At 28.9% G+C, this 18,863-nt stretch overlaps 2 protein-coding genes across 5 annotated transcripts; one reads left to right on the top strand and one right to left on the bottom strand.

The window, feature by feature from the left end:
- Positions 1-416: 416 nt before the first annotated feature.
- Tlk (Tousled-like kinase) lies at positions 417-11,909 on the bottom strand. 4 transcript variants are annotated; one of them, XM_070645403.1, is made up of 9 exons: positions 11,369-11,909; positions 10,871-10,914; positions 10,675-10,760; positions 5,448-7,055; positions 5,191-5,369; positions 4,179-4,371; positions 3,833-4,038; positions 3,434-3,653; positions 417-3,354 (listed from the first exon to the last, which is right to left on the bottom strand). In XM_070645403.1, the coding sequence occupies exons 2-9, from the start codon at positions 10,896-10,898 to the stop codon at positions 3,106-3,108; spliced, it is 2,769 nt and encodes a 922-aa protein (XP_070501504.1). In that variant the 5' UTR covers positions 10,899-10,914; positions 11,369-11,909; the 3' UTR covers positions 417-3,105. The 4 variants fall into 4 exon arrangements, with proteins under 4 accessions (XP_070501504.1, XP_070501505.1, XP_070501507.1 ...); XM_070645404.1 differs by lacking the exons at positions 10,675-10,760; positions 10,871-10,914; positions 11,369-11,909 and adding an exon at positions 9,753-9,886; XM_070645406.1 differs by lacking the exons at positions 10,675-10,760; positions 10,871-10,914; positions 11,369-11,909 and adding an exon at positions 7,592-7,796.
- A 726-nt stretch (positions 11,910-12,635) lies between these two features.
- Positions 12,636-16,828, top strand: Hmt4-20 (Histone methyltransferase 4-20). The gene is made up of 6 exons (XM_070645646.1): positions 12,636-12,926; positions 13,175-13,343; positions 13,489-13,674; positions 13,787-14,048; positions 14,162-14,776; positions 15,714-16,828. The coding sequence occupies exons 2-6, from the start codon at positions 13,194-13,196 to the stop codon at positions 16,457-16,459; spliced, it is 1,959 nt and encodes a 652-aa protein (XP_070501747.1). The 5' UTR covers positions 12,636-12,926; positions 13,175-13,193; the 3' UTR covers positions 16,460-16,828.
- The last annotated feature ends 2,035 nt before the right edge of the window (positions 16,829-18,863 follow it).

The raw sequence follows: 18,863 nt of genomic DNA, 5'->3' as shown, positions 1-18,863 counted from the left end.
TTATTACAAAAAATTCAAAAAATCTTAAAATTTTCACCCCTCAAATACTTTAACTATCCTGATTGTTACTCAAACATAGTTTTCATGCTGTATCATGTTTTAGGTGCTAATTCATAGATAACCTATCAGATGGCGCGAGGTTTGCATTGGAATGTGTGAGGTTCTATTGTATGTGTATGTGTGAGTTTAAATTTCGAGATGTCGTTAAGTATAAAACAATGTGCAGCATAAAAATTATGTTTAGTGTAGGAAATTATATATTATGATGAATAGAAATGAAGAAAAGCCGTTGCAGCGCTACCTTTCATTATTAATTCATAAGAAATTTAAAATGTCCTTCGACATAAAGGACTAAAGTCAACCGATGGATAAATTATTAATAATATTGAAACGAAAAAGGGAATTTAGACATTGAATTGGATTTTTTTTAAGAATTTTCAATTAGGACATATTTTTTATTATTTAACTATAAAAGAGCAACATTTTAGAATAATTGAGAAATTAGAAAATTTTTTGGAATAGGATTATTAATAATAATAATAATCATAATAATAATTTTCATCTTTTTTTGCCTTTAAATTTGTTTTTACTACTTTCATTTGACTTTCGTTCATCAAACGTGTTTGATTTTCATCTTGTTTTTGAGCCTGAAGTTTTTCATATATTATTATTATCATCATTCAAGGTGAATTGGCTTCGGGAAATTTGGTAGGTTTTTGAATGATTAAAGAATTGGAAGTGAAAATTAATTTTAGCAATCACAGAATTAATTACTTTATTTAAATTAAAGTTAAAATTTAACGATTTCCAAAATTTCAAATTTCCATAAATAGCTGTGAATTTTCAAAATATTTTTGACCGTTATAATTTTGAACCTCAAGTTCAATTTGATTCAAAATATATTTGACCGTTAAAAAGTTCAAATAAATTTTAACCGTTAATATGTTGATGACACTTTTGGCTTAAAAATTCAATTTTGAACCTTCAATTCCAAACCGTTGGCTACCCAAATTTCCCAAAATCACTACACCTTGACATAATCATTGTTATTAATTACTTTATTATCATTTTTTCATCTGCACAAAATTAAATTTATGGAATTTCATTTTATTGGTATTTACGTTATTGTTGTATTTTTTTAAATTTTCGATTTCTAACTATATGCTATATATTTTATCGCAATGCGATCAATTTACAAAAAAATTTTGAATTTTTTCATATTTATTTTTTATTTTATTTTTATCTTTTTCATCTTCTCGCTTATCATTTTCACGTGAGTTGTGTTTACTATAATCAAGAAAACTTAAAGAACTTAAATTGAACATAATGCATTTTTATTTGATCCATATAAAATTATTCCTTATGAAGTCTGTATACGTAGATTTCTGTTTGTGTGTTATGGAAGGGAAGTGATTTCATCATTCTATATATTGTGTTATGAATATATCGAACATTGTAGGAGGAAGTAATGTAAAAATAGTTCTTTTTTTGTGTTTTCATTATCAAGGCTGAGTGTTTTCAACCAATTGATTAGATCTGTGTGTAGCCAATTTTACTTCCATTACAATCCATATATATTTTTTTGAATCAGGCTTATTCTTTCATTTTGTTTTATTCATGATAATAAAAAGAAACAAAAAAAAAGTTTTAAATTATTGACTTTTGTCTCATAAATAACGAATAATAATTAGGCAGTTAACGTATTTCCTTATTTTCACATTTATTTAGTATTTACAAAAGAACTTCATTTTTTCCTCATCATTCCATTTTTCTCCATTTTAAAATAAATTTGCTTTTTTTTTGAATTTTTCTTTCCTCTATTTCTTCGCATTAAACAATTTATTTAAACATAAGAATTTCATTTAAATTCGAAAAAGAAGGAATAATTAATTAACTTCTCAGAAAAGATAAAAAATTAAAATCAAAAAAATGATGGAAATTATAAATCAAATAATTTTTACAATTATATACACATTTTATCCTCTCTGGTTTTTCTGGTAGGAACTAAAATTGCATCAAAATTGCTTATCAGGAAATGCTCATCCGTTCTCTTTGACATGCACAAGATCAAGGTTATTGTGTAATTCAGTGTAAATTAACCTTGATACAGAGATGATGACCTTGACGGTCTCTTTTATGTAATTGCTGAATTTTGGATTGGAATTTTCAGAACCTTACAAATTATTTACATATTATTAAACATTTGTATGGTTTTATGCTATTCAAAATACTGTTGTATGGTTTCAAATCATTCAATGCAGCTCTACAGCCATTCTTAAGACCACACAAATATACTATTGTATGGATTTAAAAAGTTCACAAATGTTTTCAGTATTCGAGATTTTTGGCTCTAAATTCTTTATTTTAATCTATACTTTAGATTAATTTTATGTCAGTTAAAGTTCAATTAGAAAAAGGTTTATTTTTAATTCTAAATAAAAAAGTGAAAAATTGTCAATTTTAGTCAAGTTTTGAATACTAAGCACTATGAACACTACTTTAATCAATTTCAAAGCAATTCCAGTTCCAATTTTTTTTTGTTTTTACAATTTCATTCATTTCTATTTTCCTCATTTTTTTTTATAAATTAAATAACTTAGCAATACATCACTTGCAAGACAGTATTTTTCAATCATCTTTCTATTATTATTATTTTTATATTTTTTTTATGTTTTTTTCGTTCCAATCTTCAGTATTTATAACATGTAATTTTTTTTGTTTAATGAAAGCTGAAATTTCTAAACAGCTACAGTTTTTTTTATTTCATCAGTATCATTTCATTGATTAGTTTTATAGTTTTTTTTGTATGCTCATAATATGCTAGCGTAAGAGAAAGAACGATAATTTTGGATGATTTTTACTTTTTTTTTTCACTTATTTATGATAATTTTACAAAAGACAGATTTTTTTAATTATGCGTTGCTCAACACTCTAATTCACGTCACATTCTTGTTACCTATTGTATTTCCATTTTTTTTTTTTGATATTCATTCAATATAATAAAGTCACAGCATATGTTCTTATATATCTTTTTTTAAAAAATGTGATAAATATTGTTATCCCTCATTCATTCATTCAAGTTTACTATGCAAACATAAAAATTTATTAAGATGAACTAGATTGATTCATGTTTCCGAACATTCCAGTTGAAAATGAAGTTTGTCCTGCTCCACTACTTCCCTGATTTCCACCCGAACAAGTCGGTGTACTTTGTTGCGATGATGATTGTTGTTGTTGCATATTTGATGAACGACCATGCTTTGAAACAGGAGGTTGTAAATATTCATGTTTCGCAAGCGCAAATACATCCATTCTATCTTCTTTTCGATATGCTAAGCATCCTCTTATGAAGCTCTAAAAATTTTCAAATAAAAATATATATGCACAAATTATAGGTTGACGAACTCAACACGATGGAATATAATTGACTCACCTTTGCTTCATTTGAAACTGTAGGTTTATTAGGAAATTGAACTTCAGTCGCCTTAAGTATTGTATTTTCTTCTAATATAGTTGCTTGTGATTGATTATGACCAAAAGGTTTCTTTCCATAAAGACATTGATAAAAAATTACACCCACTGACCATACATCCACTTTTGAAGAAATTTTAGGAGGATTTTTGCCAACTACAAAACACTCAGGAGGAAGATACCTGTTAAGATGAAACAATAAAGCATGTATTAGCATATTTGTATCCAGGTAGGAAATCAGCTCCTCAAAATCCATCTTTTGTTTACAAAATTCACACCAACACATACAACCAACAGAAGTTTGATGGTGTTTGTGCACTTTACATACAAAAAAACATCTGGATTATGACGAGATACTCACCAATAAGTTCCCGCTCCTTGCGATGTTAGATCCATACCATGATCTGGATTATAATTCTCTTCATCCATTACTTTCGATAGACCAAAATCTGTGATTTTAATCTCTCCACAAACATTACCCTCAGTCAATAAAATGTTGCCTGGCTTCAAATCATAATGAATTATAGGCGGTTTAATTTCATTTAAATATTTTAAAGCAGATACAACCTTGAAAAACGAAAAAAATAAAAGAGGAGAAAAAAATACAGAATAAATAAAAGGTGACAATGATGATTTCAGTAAAACAATTAAGCAAATAGCACGTGAAGTAATTTGTATATAAAATTCAGTTGACTCCGTATACTTACTTGCATTATAATTGCTCTCGCTTCTTTCTCAGGAATTGTTTTATGTTGTTTAAGGTAAAAATCTAAATCATGCCCATCACAATACTCTAGCACCGTACAAAATGAATTTGCATCAATCTCGAACACATCATAAAGTTTTACTACACGAGGATGATCAAGTGCTTTATGAATGTTATATTCTCTAAGAGCATGTCTGGAAGTATCAAAAAAATATATTTCAGTTATTAATAGTTCGGTGTTATCAGCAATTAAAAATCGACGATGTCACAGTACGCATTTTTGCTTCATCCGATTATGGAACGAAAAAACAATTTCATAATCATTTGTTGATTACATTTACAATTTATGAGATTTTTGTTTTTCATTCTACTATGCGATTTTCTATACGAGGTTCACTAACGTATTTTAAGTAAACAAACGTTTACTCTCGCGTGATCGATTAACTATAATTAATTTCACTTCATTTCAGTTCATTTTTTTTTCCAAAACCGATGAAAAATTTTTGAACTTCGTCAATATTTGAATTTTTGAAAACCGTTGACAGCTTTTGAATTCTAGACATTCGTTATTTTTTCAAATTTGTAAAAGACCGTTAAATCACATTTTCATTGTCTTTTGTGGTCTGCGGAATTTCACTGCCCAATCCATCAAATTGCACTATTTTCATGATTTTCACACTGAATAGCTCTTTTCAATCCATATATACACATAATTTTTTTTTCCACAACAAAAATGCAAAATCTTCTTTCTAATTCACTGTTTAATGTGTATGTTGTATCCAAGTTGGAAAAAAATTTAATGATGAAATACTTTCACAAGTACTATATAGCACAAAAATCAAATGAACTTCCTCTAAAACAACTGTACATATTTATAATGAAAAAGAAAACAAAATGATTCTCCTCTGATCGGTCAACTACACAGTCAAAATTCGTAGACATTTGTTTTTTTTTCTGGCAAAAATGCGGCTGTGGAGCACCAAAAAAAAAATAGTAATAGAATATTATCTTACTTTATATAATTGGCTTTTTTATCTTCTTTCCAGTCTTTGTTTAGTTGATGCACTTTACAAGCTACGTATCTTTGTTCTTTGAGGTCAAACGCTTTATGTACTTCCGAAAAACCGCCTTTACCCAATAGCATTAGCAATAAATATCGTTCATTTAAAACTGGATGATTACTAAAACGGGACTGCAATGAGACATAGATGAGAAATCAAACATTAGATATGAATAAATAATTAAAGAAATTAAAAATGTATTGGCTTACTTGGTCTTCATTATGGATTCTCTTAAGTTCGCGAATGTGCAAATTCCGCTCGCGTTCTAATTTCTCCATTTCCAATTGTAAATCAGCATCTTCTTTCTTCAGTGCATTGTGCCTTAATTTTAAAATTTCATCACATTCATAATACTCTTGCAATGTAAATGTTGAACTATTTCCAACAGGCTCCGGTTTGAGGAACGTCGCATCTCCACCATTATGAAGATTTGATGACGATGCCACCGCTGGCACGGGAGATGATGTCGTTGATGTGTTCCTTTTACGTCCACCTTCGGTATTTGTTGGACGCTTTTTAACAAGTGACTTTTTCTGACGATCTATCTCCTCCCGTTCGGATGTGATTTCTTCTTGTCGTCGGGCAAGTTCTTGAAAAGCGTATCCATCAGTCCAATTCTCTTGAAATGTTGCACCTACTCGCTGTGTCACAAATTGACCTAATCGCAGCCTATTTTGCATACACTTTTGACGAGCTTCCTTCTTCTCAATATTACTTTTTTGTTTTAACAAATTTTTAACAACTTCAATACATTTATTTATGTGACTTTTCTGTTGTTCAATAATCTTTTGATGAGCATTAATTTGAGTCTTTTGCTCATCCGATGCTCTCGTTATATCGTCCATTTTGGTTTTATTTGTTTCTGCATCTGTGTCTCGATCTGTCATATCGGTTAACGTTAAATCAGTTTGAACTGATTTTGATACCATCGTTGGACACAAAAGAGCACCGTGCGCAAGCGATTGCTGATTATTTTGATTATGATGAAGCATATTTATATGATTTGATTGTTGTTGTTGTTGTTGTGATGCTGATGCGGATGATGTTTGTTGTGTATTGACATTGACACTACCTGACGTTGACATTATTGGCTGTACGACCTGAACGGATGTACTTGTTAAAGGAATTAAACTATTGACAGCCACAACCTGATGATTCGTCACGACAACAGGCGATGATGGTGGCGGAAGTTGTTGGGCATTTTGTGTTTGTTGTGGAGGTTGTGGTGCAATCATTGGATTTGATGATGATCGAGATTTAAAATAGTCTTGATTATTGAGTGATGGATGGACAAGTGGCGGTTGTGGACTAGGTGGAAACATTGGATATGTTCCATGTTGAGGCGATGGACTTTTTGCTCCTGTAAGTCTATTACTTGCCGTGTGCTTTGAATGAAAATATTCATTTATTTTCTTGTCATTCACATTTGGAATCGTAATACGTGGACCTTTTGAACTATGAATACCATCACGTATATTTACATCATTCACACTTGTTATACCCGCTCCTATTACTGTATTTCTAACAATTCCACCTGGACCATTCCCATTATCCTCAGTCGGTTTTCTCTTCCTTTTCCTTTCAGATTGTTGTCGTGGTAATTTCTCTGGCGTATTATTAATTATTGCTTGATTTATTATTACATCTCTTTCTATTTCTTTATCGCTATGTGATGAACCAGTACTCATATTCGAATCCTGATTATTTTGGGCACTAGATGCTGTTGTTCCTGTTCCTATTATCGAATGACTTGGATTTTGATTAACTTGTACTACTGTCGATTGAGGTGCCATTTGCAGCTGAGTTGTTGCAGACATCTAAAATGAAGTGAAACAAAAAAAAGACGAGAAAAAAAAATTATTGAAAAATGAAGAAAAAGAATGTCGAATGTGTGGAATTTACTCATATGATAAGAAATTAAAATAAAATTTTTTTAAAAAAAAGTGGATAAAAGTGAATAAAATTTAAATATTTTGAAAAAAACTGTACAGCCATATTATTCAGCACGAAATAATAAGAATTTAATAAATATTAAAAGAATTTACACGATAAAAAAATCACAACGATTCTCAATTTTTTTTTTCTTTTTCGCTAAAAACAATATGGACGACATTAAATGTACATGAAAAATTTTTGTATCATACTTTTTTTTTTCATTCCTTTTTACATTTTTAGCGAATGAAGGAAGTAAATTATGTCCAAAGTTTCTTTCATTTCAATTCAAGATGGCGAATAGAAGATGAATTGATATTTTTTGACTAATTTTTTTTTGTTTTATTATAAATATTTTCTTGGTTCTTTCAACGAGTTATCATATAATAATTGATCGGCTTAAAAATATGTGAACTCTCACTCATAATTTTTTTTTCCACTTTAATTTTTTTTTTCAAACACACTGGGGTCTCGTATGGTTGATATATTCACTGTTTATGATTGTATACGTTTATTAAATTCATTTTTATCCAATTCTAATTACAAAATTCTAGACTTTTTTGCTAATATGAGACCTTATTTCTTTTTTTGATGGAAAAAAATAAGTAATTTAAAAGGAAAGCAACTAACTCAGATGTAAATGTGTCAGAAAATCACCAAATTCATTCATTCAAAATTGTACACTCGTCTCTAATATTATTCTCATCTACAAATACACTCAACATCTTTCAGACGGTTGTAAAATATTCACAAAAAAAACATCTTATGTGTGTCGATATATGGATAGATTTCAAATACATTTAAAGTTTATGTTTATATGTTTGCGGCACAACTCTCCGTTACTCTCAATTTTTTTTATATTCCTTTTTCTTTATAATTATTTTTGCTATTGTTGTTATTTGATTTTCTCTCTTTTGATTCTCTCACATCGTTTTTTTCGTTTTTTTTTCATTTTTTTTTATTTAACTGAACCGAAAAGAATTCTTTCTGTCAAAGATAAATTCTATCGGGAAAAAGGAAAGGAACTACTACTATAATCGAGTTTTGTGTATCCACTAAAAATAACTTATTCTTCTTTTGTTGCTGCGATATGTTGAGTCAAATGTATATATTTATATATATAAAAATATTCTTTTAGTCGTCTCTTGAGATATTGCACACATACTATAGCGAAACCACGTGGGTTATTCGTTATTCGTTTATGACCGCGCAATCATTTCAATTTTTTTTTCCTTTCTTTCTTTCTTTCTTTCTTTCATTTTTTTTTCTCTACGTACATATTATTATATCTTCTAGTTTTTCATTTCTACATTATGACGTCACGGTACTTTTAATATGGCTGACTGCAATATTTCCAATACCCATAGAGATTACTAAAGCATCTTAAATCATCATCATCAACTATCTTATGAATGTATGTTGTTTTATTTTATATTTTAAAAATATTGGATTAGCATCTACAATTAAAGATCTACGCTATAATCATCGCATCAACATTTTCTTTTCTACTTTTTTCTTCTCTCTCTCTTTCGTTATTTCTCATATTATCTCTCTCTCTCTCCTTCTCTGATTCACAATGAACAGACTAAAGGGCCCGAAAAAAAATGTACAATTCTTTTTTTTTTTGCTTCGTCTCTTTCCTATTGCTGCTTATCACATTATTGTATTAATTCTTGCAAGTTGAAGGAGAAAGAAGAAAGAAAAAATATGTCACATTCAATAATAAAAGCAGTGAGAAAGCCGAGAGCTACATTCAATAAAATTGCTTAGGTAGTATAGGTTGTTGATTTGTTATTTGCTTGTTTGTATTGAGAAATTTATTTTTTTTTTCTTTTTGAACTGATAACAGAAACAATATTAATGCAAAAAAAAAATGTCCAAAAAAAATTTTTTCTCTTCTCTTCCTATGAATTTTTATCATTTTTTTTTTGCTTCAACTCAATTGAAAGTGCTATGAGTAATGGAATATTTTCGGGGAAATGACCTTAGCGCACTTTCTTATATTTTATTTTTTTCAGCTTTGCATATTCAATGATATTTTAATTTTATGCATTAGCAAAAGCTGATAATTGAATTAACGGTTTTTGATAATTTAAAAAAATTTAACGACACTAAATAATTTGAAATTTCTTCGTTAAGATTGAAATGAAATGACACGAACTCAGAATTACTGAATGAAAACGAAAGTTCAAATTATTCATTGAACTAGACGGACATTTTAAAAACTGAACAGCATAACTGAAGAGATTTTCTTTATGCTCAAAAATGAATTGAAATGAAAAAAGTGCAAATTTGGCAACAAAAAAAAAATATGTAATACAAAGTATTATATCAGCCTAATCCTGGCTTAAATATTTAAATTAGCTTGCTGGCAATCAAGTAATCCCTGAATAAATTCAGTTAAGCTTTTGACCTTGCAAATTGATCCTGAATCTTATTTTAAAAGTATTTTTTCTCAGCTATTGATCTTTAAAAATTTAATGAAAATGTTTTAGCACACTTTAAAGATGTATTACTTGAAGAAAACGACACTTCTTTGAACTAAGGAATTATGTTAATAAAATATTTAAAAAGTAAATTACCCAGTCCAGATTACTCGTCAAACAATCACAAAAATGCAATATCATTGCAACAAAACTGCACTAGAAAATTCTTCGAGTAAGAAAAAATGGAAAATTCACTCCAGAACACTCGAAATTTATGCAAATTAAAATCGATTAAATTTTCCTTCATCCAAAAAAAAATTCACATCGGAAGAGAAAATTTTTAAAGAAAATTCTAATAAATTTTCTATTGACCTAGTGCTCCCCCACTGTATTAAATCCACAAATATTTTTCACTTTAATCACATCATTTTATATTTCATTAATTTCATTCAATGAATTAAAAATCACTGAGTGAACGACGAGAAAAAATAATAACGAAGTTTTACAATTTGTTTGTAAAAACACACTGTATAGAAAGTATCAGATTAATTCTTTCAGCCGCATAAAAAAAATGAAGAGGAAAAAAATTCATTTGCGTGAAAATATTTTGTCTATACAGTATGTACCCTTGCCTAACACAAGCAAAAATATGAGAATCTTTCGTAAAAACGAGAGCAATGAATTTACAAGAAGACGTGAGCTGCTCTGTATGTGCGAAAAAAAAAAAGTTTCTTCCTCTTCGCATATCAACTGAGGTAAGCACCGCGTTATAGCACCGCGTTTTTCAGAAGCGTAGCTCTTAGTACTCGAAAAAAGGACAATACATTTTTTTTAATATAAAAGTTATTCTATGTGGAGAAAATACCACACCCACGAGATGTAAAAAAAAATCAAAACGAATATGTGAAATATCAAGAAAGAAAAGAAAATATAATCAGAATTTTCTCCTTTGCATTTTCATGTTATGCTTGCTGCTACACAACTATATACATGTATATTTAAATAGTATTCACTTTAAGGAGAGCGAAAGGAGCGACAAAATAATAATAATAATATAATTTAATCGACAACTACTCACCCTAGCTCCAAGAAATCTCGCCTCTAATAACTCTTGTTTTCTAGGATCAACTGCAGGCTGAAATGAATGATCCATTTTAACAGCGCCTAAATAGTCGAATAATAGAATCGGATTAGATATGGACGAGTAGCTCATATATTAAATAATAATAGATATTGCATACGTATTATGAATGATAAATTTATTATTAACTAACCTCCAGATAGATAACGTTTATCAGTCATATCAATCCATTAGTTTCTAAATATATTGAAGAAAATCAAAAATCTTAATAAATTGCTTTGTTTCTCACGTATTCACTGCGTTTCTTGTTTTCTATTTTTTTCTATATATTTTTATTTTCCTATCCACATCCATTTCTATTTCTTTATTTTATGTAATTATCAAATTCTTTCCATAAATAAAATAAACTACTCTCAAAACTAATGCAGCATAAGACACTTGAAAATTGGCTATGGATATGTATCGTTTGCTACAGAATGAAAAATAAAAAAAAAGTAAAGTAATGTAAATAGGCAGCCGTACGAGAGTATTTTGAGAACGAAAAAGAAAAAGATCTTTTGTCAATGATTTTTTTAAATACATAGAAATTAAATTGCACATCAAAAAAAAAGTGGAAGTAAAATGACGATAAATATGCGATCAAAATGAATTTACGCACTTTAAATACATTTAATACGTGTATTGCTTATACCTTATTATTCAATATGTCTCCCGATCAATTTGAGGAAAAAAACACTTTTTTAAATACAATATTCTTTGTAAATTTAAACTTGACTTTGCACGACGATATTTTTCTCTCGCATTTACTTTAAAAACCTTTTTATTTTAACCACTATTAATATTCTTCCATGTTATTTTGCTCATAGACAAATTTTTCTTATCGATTTTTATTCCAATTTCTTTTAGTGATTTTGTCTTTTTGAAAAATCCACCATGATCTTTGATTCCTATATGTGAGCACTTATGTTGTAATCATTTAAGCAGCACTAAATTTTATACTTTAATCAGTTTGAATTGTTAATTAGGTTGAAATTTTTCTTAAAACGTGAACATTCACATTTTACTTCACTTTTTCCGATGAATTAATGATTCTTTCAGCCACAAATCATGTTACACTTGGACCTGCTTATGTACTTTCAACGTTTCTTAATTAATTTCACTAGAATTCTTGCTTTTTTCCGTTCTCGTCTTAAAATTTTTAATTTTTTAGAAGAATTCAAAAAGATTGAATTCACGACACTAGAACCCCGATTAACCGATTTGTATGAATTTTGTCGGATACGACGTATCTCATGATTACATTTCCTTCATTTTCTCAATTTAGACAATTAGTTATCGTTTCTTATTCTCTAATCCTTCATAATTAGGGCTATTAAACATGTATAGACATGATTCTTACCTATAATTTATTGAACTTTCCAATAATGAAAGTGAAAACCAATTTTTCAACGGATACTCTGATTTTCAAAAAACATATTCACACGTTAACAAGTTATCACAAAAAATAATGCTAAATATCGGCTTTAATTAACTATATAACAGTGCAGTGGTGCTTTATAGGTGGTTTTATTGTTGGCAATTGCTACAAAAATCGGAAACTTTTCAGGTACGTAAGTTATTGCATTTAATTTTAACTTTCTGTTGAATAGTTTTGCGGCACGGATTTCGATGTCAATATTTACATTTGGAACTGTTTACTACCTGGAAAATAAATTTATTTCATCATTAGCAGTTATTTGTATGTATTAACGAACATCCAGGATTATGTATAAGCTAGAATTAATTAATCAAATGTGAATATGCTTCCCGCACCATTTAAACTTAACGAACATTTAGTCATCGACAGACAATTCGATGATTTTCTCAACGAATTATCCAGACATTTAGACAGTAGAAAACCGTTTATTACAGGGGAAAATTACTTGATGGAAAATTAAAATTTTCACTAGACAAAACTTTTCCGACAGATTAACATCCAGTACAAAATTAAAAATCATTTTAATGTCTAAAATTAATTATGGCATGTGAGACGACATTTATAGCCATTAAGCATATGAAGAGAACTGTCTGATGTTGCTGATAATGTTTCAATGGAACTAACTGCCCCCTACGTAAAATTAAAAAAGTAATCTACAAATATCAAAAACAAAGCGAGAAATACTAAAAGTTAAAAAAATTAACTAATACTAGACTTGTAAAATGTATTCATATATTAAAAAGTATTTCTAGACTGTTTTGAATATTTTCATGTAAGTTAATTGGATTTTCGGAACGATAGAATCTTAAAATTGATTTGATCCAAATATGTATTAAGCTTGGCTTTTTTTAATAAGACGAAAAAATGTGATTAAAAGTACTTTAAGCGTCTAAAAGATTTATTTTATGGTCGACAAAAAGTTAAATTTTATTTTTATGAATGAAATTCAACTTCATGTCAGCAAATTTGGACATAAATTAAACAAAAGTTCTCATGTAATTTTCTTCAAAATTTTTTTAGACTTTTTTTTCATGCCGAAATGGTTATTGGAAAGCAAATTAAGAGTCGTTCGAGATCCACAATTTTCAACAAAATGCAATCGTCAGGCACAGGAATGACACCAAAAGAGCTGTCTGAAAACGATGATTTAGCAACATCGCTGATACTGGACTCGATTCTTGGTTTCCAAGTGCGTATTTCTTTTCTTTTCATGTACTTTTTTTTGTATGCAGTTCAGTCAAGAGAAGAGAGACGGAGAGAAAAAAAATAATTTTTACATTCTGCATAATATTGTTGCATTTTCTTTTCTTTTATTGTTATAATGAATTTTTTAGACACACAAAATGAACATACGGTACAAGCCACAGAGAATCAATCGAGACGAACTGAAAAAGATCATTGAAGAATTTATAGAGACTCAAAATTATGATACAGCTATGAGTAAAATAATGTCTGGTGATTGGATCCCAAGAGCTTTCCATAATAAAAGTAAAATAATTCAAAAAAGACTGTATGCTCACGTAAGTTTATATTTTATTTTATTTCATTTTTTATTAAAATTGCAAAATAGGTGGAAGGAGAAGCAAGAAATAAAAAAATTAAAAATTTTAATAAATACAATTTGCTTTTCAGATCGTTCGCTATTTGCGTGTTTTCGATAGAAACTCTGGATTCGTTATTGATTCGTGCTTTCGATATTCACTGGAAGGACAGAAAGGAGCTAAAATATCGTCAACGAAGAGATGGTACAAAAATGAGAAAATTGAATGTCTGGTCGGCTGTATAGCCGAAATGAGTGAAGCTGAAGAGGCATCCCTATTACAACAAGGAAAGAATGACTTTTCTGTCATGTACAGTTGTCGTAAAAACTGTGCACAACTTTGGCTCGGACCTGGTAATTACTTGTCACTTCATAAAATTTTATTCTCTTTTATTGCCAATACTTAACCCAATATTTAAATTTATTTATTATTTCCTTAAAATTTAATAATACACCACAAAAAATAGCTGCTTTTATTAATCACGACTGCAGAGCAAATTGTAAATTTGTCCCTACCGGACGAGATACAGCTTGTGTAAAAGTTTTGCGTGATATCGAAATTGGCGAAGAGATAACGTGCTTTTATGGTGAAGATTTTTTCGGCGATAGTAATCGTTACTGTGAATGTGAAACGTGCGAACGTCGTTGTAGTGGTGCATTCACAAAATGGAAAGAAACGAGCGATGATAAGCTATCGGGAGGATATCGTTTACGGGAGACGGATAATAGAATAAATAGGAAAAAAACTTCGTCGCAACCAGATGCTGATAAAACAGACCCAAATTCAGATTCGCTAATGAGTATGAAAGAGTTAAGGAAACGATGTACAAAGTATGATGCTGAAATGATTATAGCCCAAAGATCGCCAAAGTACATTGACGAATCAGATGTAGCATTGAAACCACCTATTCATGCAACCAGAAACAGCTTATTAACTGCCACTAGTAATATAGTAACACGTTCTACAAAACGACTCAATAGTAAAGATTCACCGAAAACTAATAATATAGGATTAAGGAGAAGTAGAAATTCAAATGGCATGATCAATTCATTATCCAATGATTGTGATAAAAATAGTTATGGTAAAATGAAGTTTCTTTCTTTTTTCTTATGAAAACTACTGAATTAATATTTTTTATTATTTATTTATTTATTATTTTTAATGCACACATCAATTTGATCAATCACTAATTGCATGATGAAGGAAATCGGGAAAATATTAGGAGGAAATTTTACTTATTTTGACAAATTTCAAGCAAATTGCTGTTGTATGGTTTTACTTCATTCATGTTCCAAGATTGCTCTCAACGAGCTTACCTCTTAATATACTCAATTTCAAATCAAAGTGATTTTACAAAAAATTGACAACGAAACAACAGATATAAAAATATTGTTTTAATTCAAAATGGCTGCAAAATGTTTGTAAAGAAAAATTTCTAAATGGTCTCAAGTTATTATTGTATATCTGAAAATCAAAAAAATTTCTCAGCATGTAACTTAATAGACATTGTTATTCTAATAATTTTCTCATAGTAAGTTCATAGTCCAAAATGTCTTGCAATAAAGATTTTCAAGTAATCAAAGGATGCAAATGATAAGCTATCAAATATGATCCAACATTCATAATTATGACTAGACATTGCAGTAATAATGCGACGAATTTTACGAATGTTTCAATTTTCATACAATTTGTCAATTTAATCAGGATCATTTCACAAACTCCTCATTGTGAAAATTATGATCAGTTTACATGAACGAGAGGAAATATAAATATAGAATTGTGTTCAAGATTTTCAAAAAATGTCTACAAGAATGTATTAACGTGCTAAACTGTATATTTAGAAAAAGAAAATTCGATCTAATTTTTCCTTCTTATTTCTTTATTTTTTCTCTTAATATATATTAACTTTTTACGCTCCAAAGTTACGGTTAATAATTTTCTCTTTTATATTTACTTTTTCTTTGAAAACACGACGAATACGACAACGATGAATATGAAAAAAAAACACACAATTTCAGGTGAAGCGGATGCGGAAAGTGATACAAACTCTTCATCAAAGGATACATTCAACAATTTTCAACAGAATACAAAAAGTGTCGCCAAGAAACGAAAATTAAAATCAACTCGATTAAGTGAAAGCGAGAGTTCATCATCATGGGAGAATAAGCAGTTTACTAATAGTAATGTTGATGTGATGTCTAATTATGGTAACAGTATTTTGTTAAAAACGCCAGAAAGGCGATTGAAGATGTTAATAAGAGTTAAAAGAAGTCCAACGTCCAGTAATACGTGTTCGAGTTTTGATCAAAACTATAGTTTAGGAGATAAACTAAGTATGAATGATGACAATGAGCCCGAATATGAAATCTTACGAACTGAAGGTATTGATTGTAGTGGAATCAGCGAAACTGAATCAACAACATCTCTCATATTCTCGGGTGTTAAGCGGTCAAAAAGGAAAAAGCGCCATAAGCATAAACGGAAGCGCAATAAGAATAAGTTTATCGATTCTAATGAATTTAATTTTGATCAAGACAGTAATTTAGAAGAATCATCGAGTTTTAACGAAGATGGAAATGAACATTGCAAAATACAGAATAATTTTACAACAGCTAAACGAGTAAAATTAATGTTTGGTAATGAAATGAAAATTCTGAACATTCCCGACAAAATTGAAACATCTAACGAAGCAGATTCGTTGCTGAAAACAAACTCTAATTTATTACCGGCTAAAAGTATTTTAGTGACAAATGTTTTTAACTAGATTCATTTTCATTTATAGTTTTTATTTTAAGTGGTTGATGTTTATTGAAGATTAATTAAGAAAATTTGTATTTCTAATCGGAAATTACACCTAGATAGTATACTGAATTAGTGTCCTTCTCTTAGAGACGTTATTAAATCGTCCTTCAGAAATTGAATTATAGTACTTGAATTCACCATTATTTTTGTACTGAAAAATAAAAATGTAGAAAATTTCTTCTCAATTCTTGAATGTTTTGATGGATTGAAACTTTCATAACATCAAGTATTATGCTATATGTAGCAAGAAAAGATGGATATTATCAGATAAATAGATGAATAATTAATATTGGAAGAATAGAATAAATGTTTCTAAACAAAATATGTCAAATTTGTGTCAGGATGCAATTTTCAATACAAATTTTACTTTATATGCGTTCAACATGTCAATGATCATATGTCCTGCAGTTCACAAGCTCTTGTCTAGCAAATGAGTGTACTTTGTATTCAGAGTGTCCTCATTTATATGGATCGTTAAATGGATCGTCACGAGGCTTTTTGTGCACTTGAGTGATCAATTTCATTAAATTTCAACCACACGTTTTAGTTATTGAATGTTTTTTTGAATGATAAAAGAATTTTTTTTTTTTCAAAGTAGATCTAAAGAAAATGAAAAGCTTTGCCGGAATCAATTTTACTCACTTGTTCGTTATTTTGATAATAAATTATATCTTCAATGGATAAGATATAAGCTTCGGAAAAATCTGGAAAAAAACGAATAAAAAAAAGTAAAAAAAAAATATATAAACTTAATGTCCTTACCTAAACATCATCTTTAACTTATACTTAAAAAAAAATCATTTTGATCATCTTTGTTCGGTATATTTTTTAGAAAAAATACAGACTGCGAAAGCAAATATTAATTAATTTTATTATTATAATTTTTCTGCTAATAATAAAATAATTAAAAATTTAAAAAGAAATTCATTTAGTTAAATATCCTAATTGTTTCATTTTATTTATTCAGTCTCTCTCACTTTACAGCCTTTTGATTCCAACCACTAAATTAATCTAATAATTTACCATTCACAGTGGTTTTCGGTACTTTTAGTGAATATATATTTCATAGAATTTTAAATCACTTTGATGAATGGTGGCTTTATGGACCAATATTTTCTGGAATATTCAAGTCAAATTAGTTTTGCGTGATTTTTATTACATTTACCTGATAATTTTAATTATAATTACATTTTCGACTCTTTTATAAAGGTAATACAATTTTATTTATTAATGTTATCAAGAAGCACGTGCTGTAATTGTAAACAATTTAATCTATAGTCTGACCATATTTCATGACTCACTTATCAGCTTTTTACAATTTTTTCAGTTTTGATTTAAACTTTTAAAATGAAACTTAGCTTCTAAAATAACGTATAATTGGTCTTATCACGAGATTTGGGGCTGAATCATTACTCTCCTAGTTTTGAGTTCTAAAGCAACCATCGCGATTCCATCCGGGCAGCTCCTCGTCGTTTTGCCATCAACACGACGACGAAGTTTTGTTCCCGCAAAGATTATGCGCTGTATATTTGAACTTTTATATACATAATATAGATTTAAGTATGATTGTCAAGGATAAAGATTTCTATAAATGTTGTGAGGAAGGATGAACATATAATAATAAAAAGAATTACAAGCTACGATGAGATCAGCACACTTAAAAATAACAAATGTTATCGTATGCTTAAGAAATTGCAACAAGGTATATTAGTATGTTATAACGTTCATTTGAGATTTGAATAATATTTATTGTACATAGTTGTAAACCCCTTTTCATACAAAAGTTCATTACATCGTTTTTCTTAACTTGCTTTCTTGTCTGTTTGTCTGTTTGTCTTGTTCAAATCTTGCGATTGAATTTTCGACCACTTCTACTGCTCCAATCGAGCCGAAATTTTTTATGGGTGTGTATTCTCGATGACAATACAATATTCAAGCATTTGCGAATCATAAAATAGCTTAGTTATGCTATAATTAATTAATTTTTATTTCAAGCTTACGTATTACGTGCATTTTACGTACGTAATTTTTACGTAGTCCTTAAATTTTGTTTATGAACTCGTATAAATAAACATCTCATTCATAAATTCGTCAGGAAATAAATTTAATTAAACTACATTTAATGTCGATTCCCTGTAAGAGTTGATATATTTCAAAGCCTAACCCTCCAATAATTAATAAATGACTTAAAATCTCGTACGTCATTTTATAGTAATAGCCAATTATTATTTCTCGTTCGCAGCAATTGTTATCGTATTGCTTCGAATAGTTGTTGCTATAAATACTTAAGTGGCTGATAAGCAAAAGAAAAATATTTCAAGTACCATTTGCTATAAATTAACCACTTGTTGCTGGATTTAAGAATC

Source organism: Chironomus tepperi, unplaced genomic scaffold (assembly GCF_022539635.2).
Source record: "Chironomus tepperi strain 1889 unplaced genomic scaffold, CSIRO-AGI_Ctep_v1 contig_354, whole genome shotgun sequence".
Classification (NCBI taxonomy): Eukaryota; Metazoa; Arthropoda; class Insecta; order Diptera; family Chironomidae; genus Chironomus; species Chironomus tepperi.
Note: the sequence above shows the minus strand (reverse complement) of the source record. Positions and strands in the feature narration are given on the sequence as shown.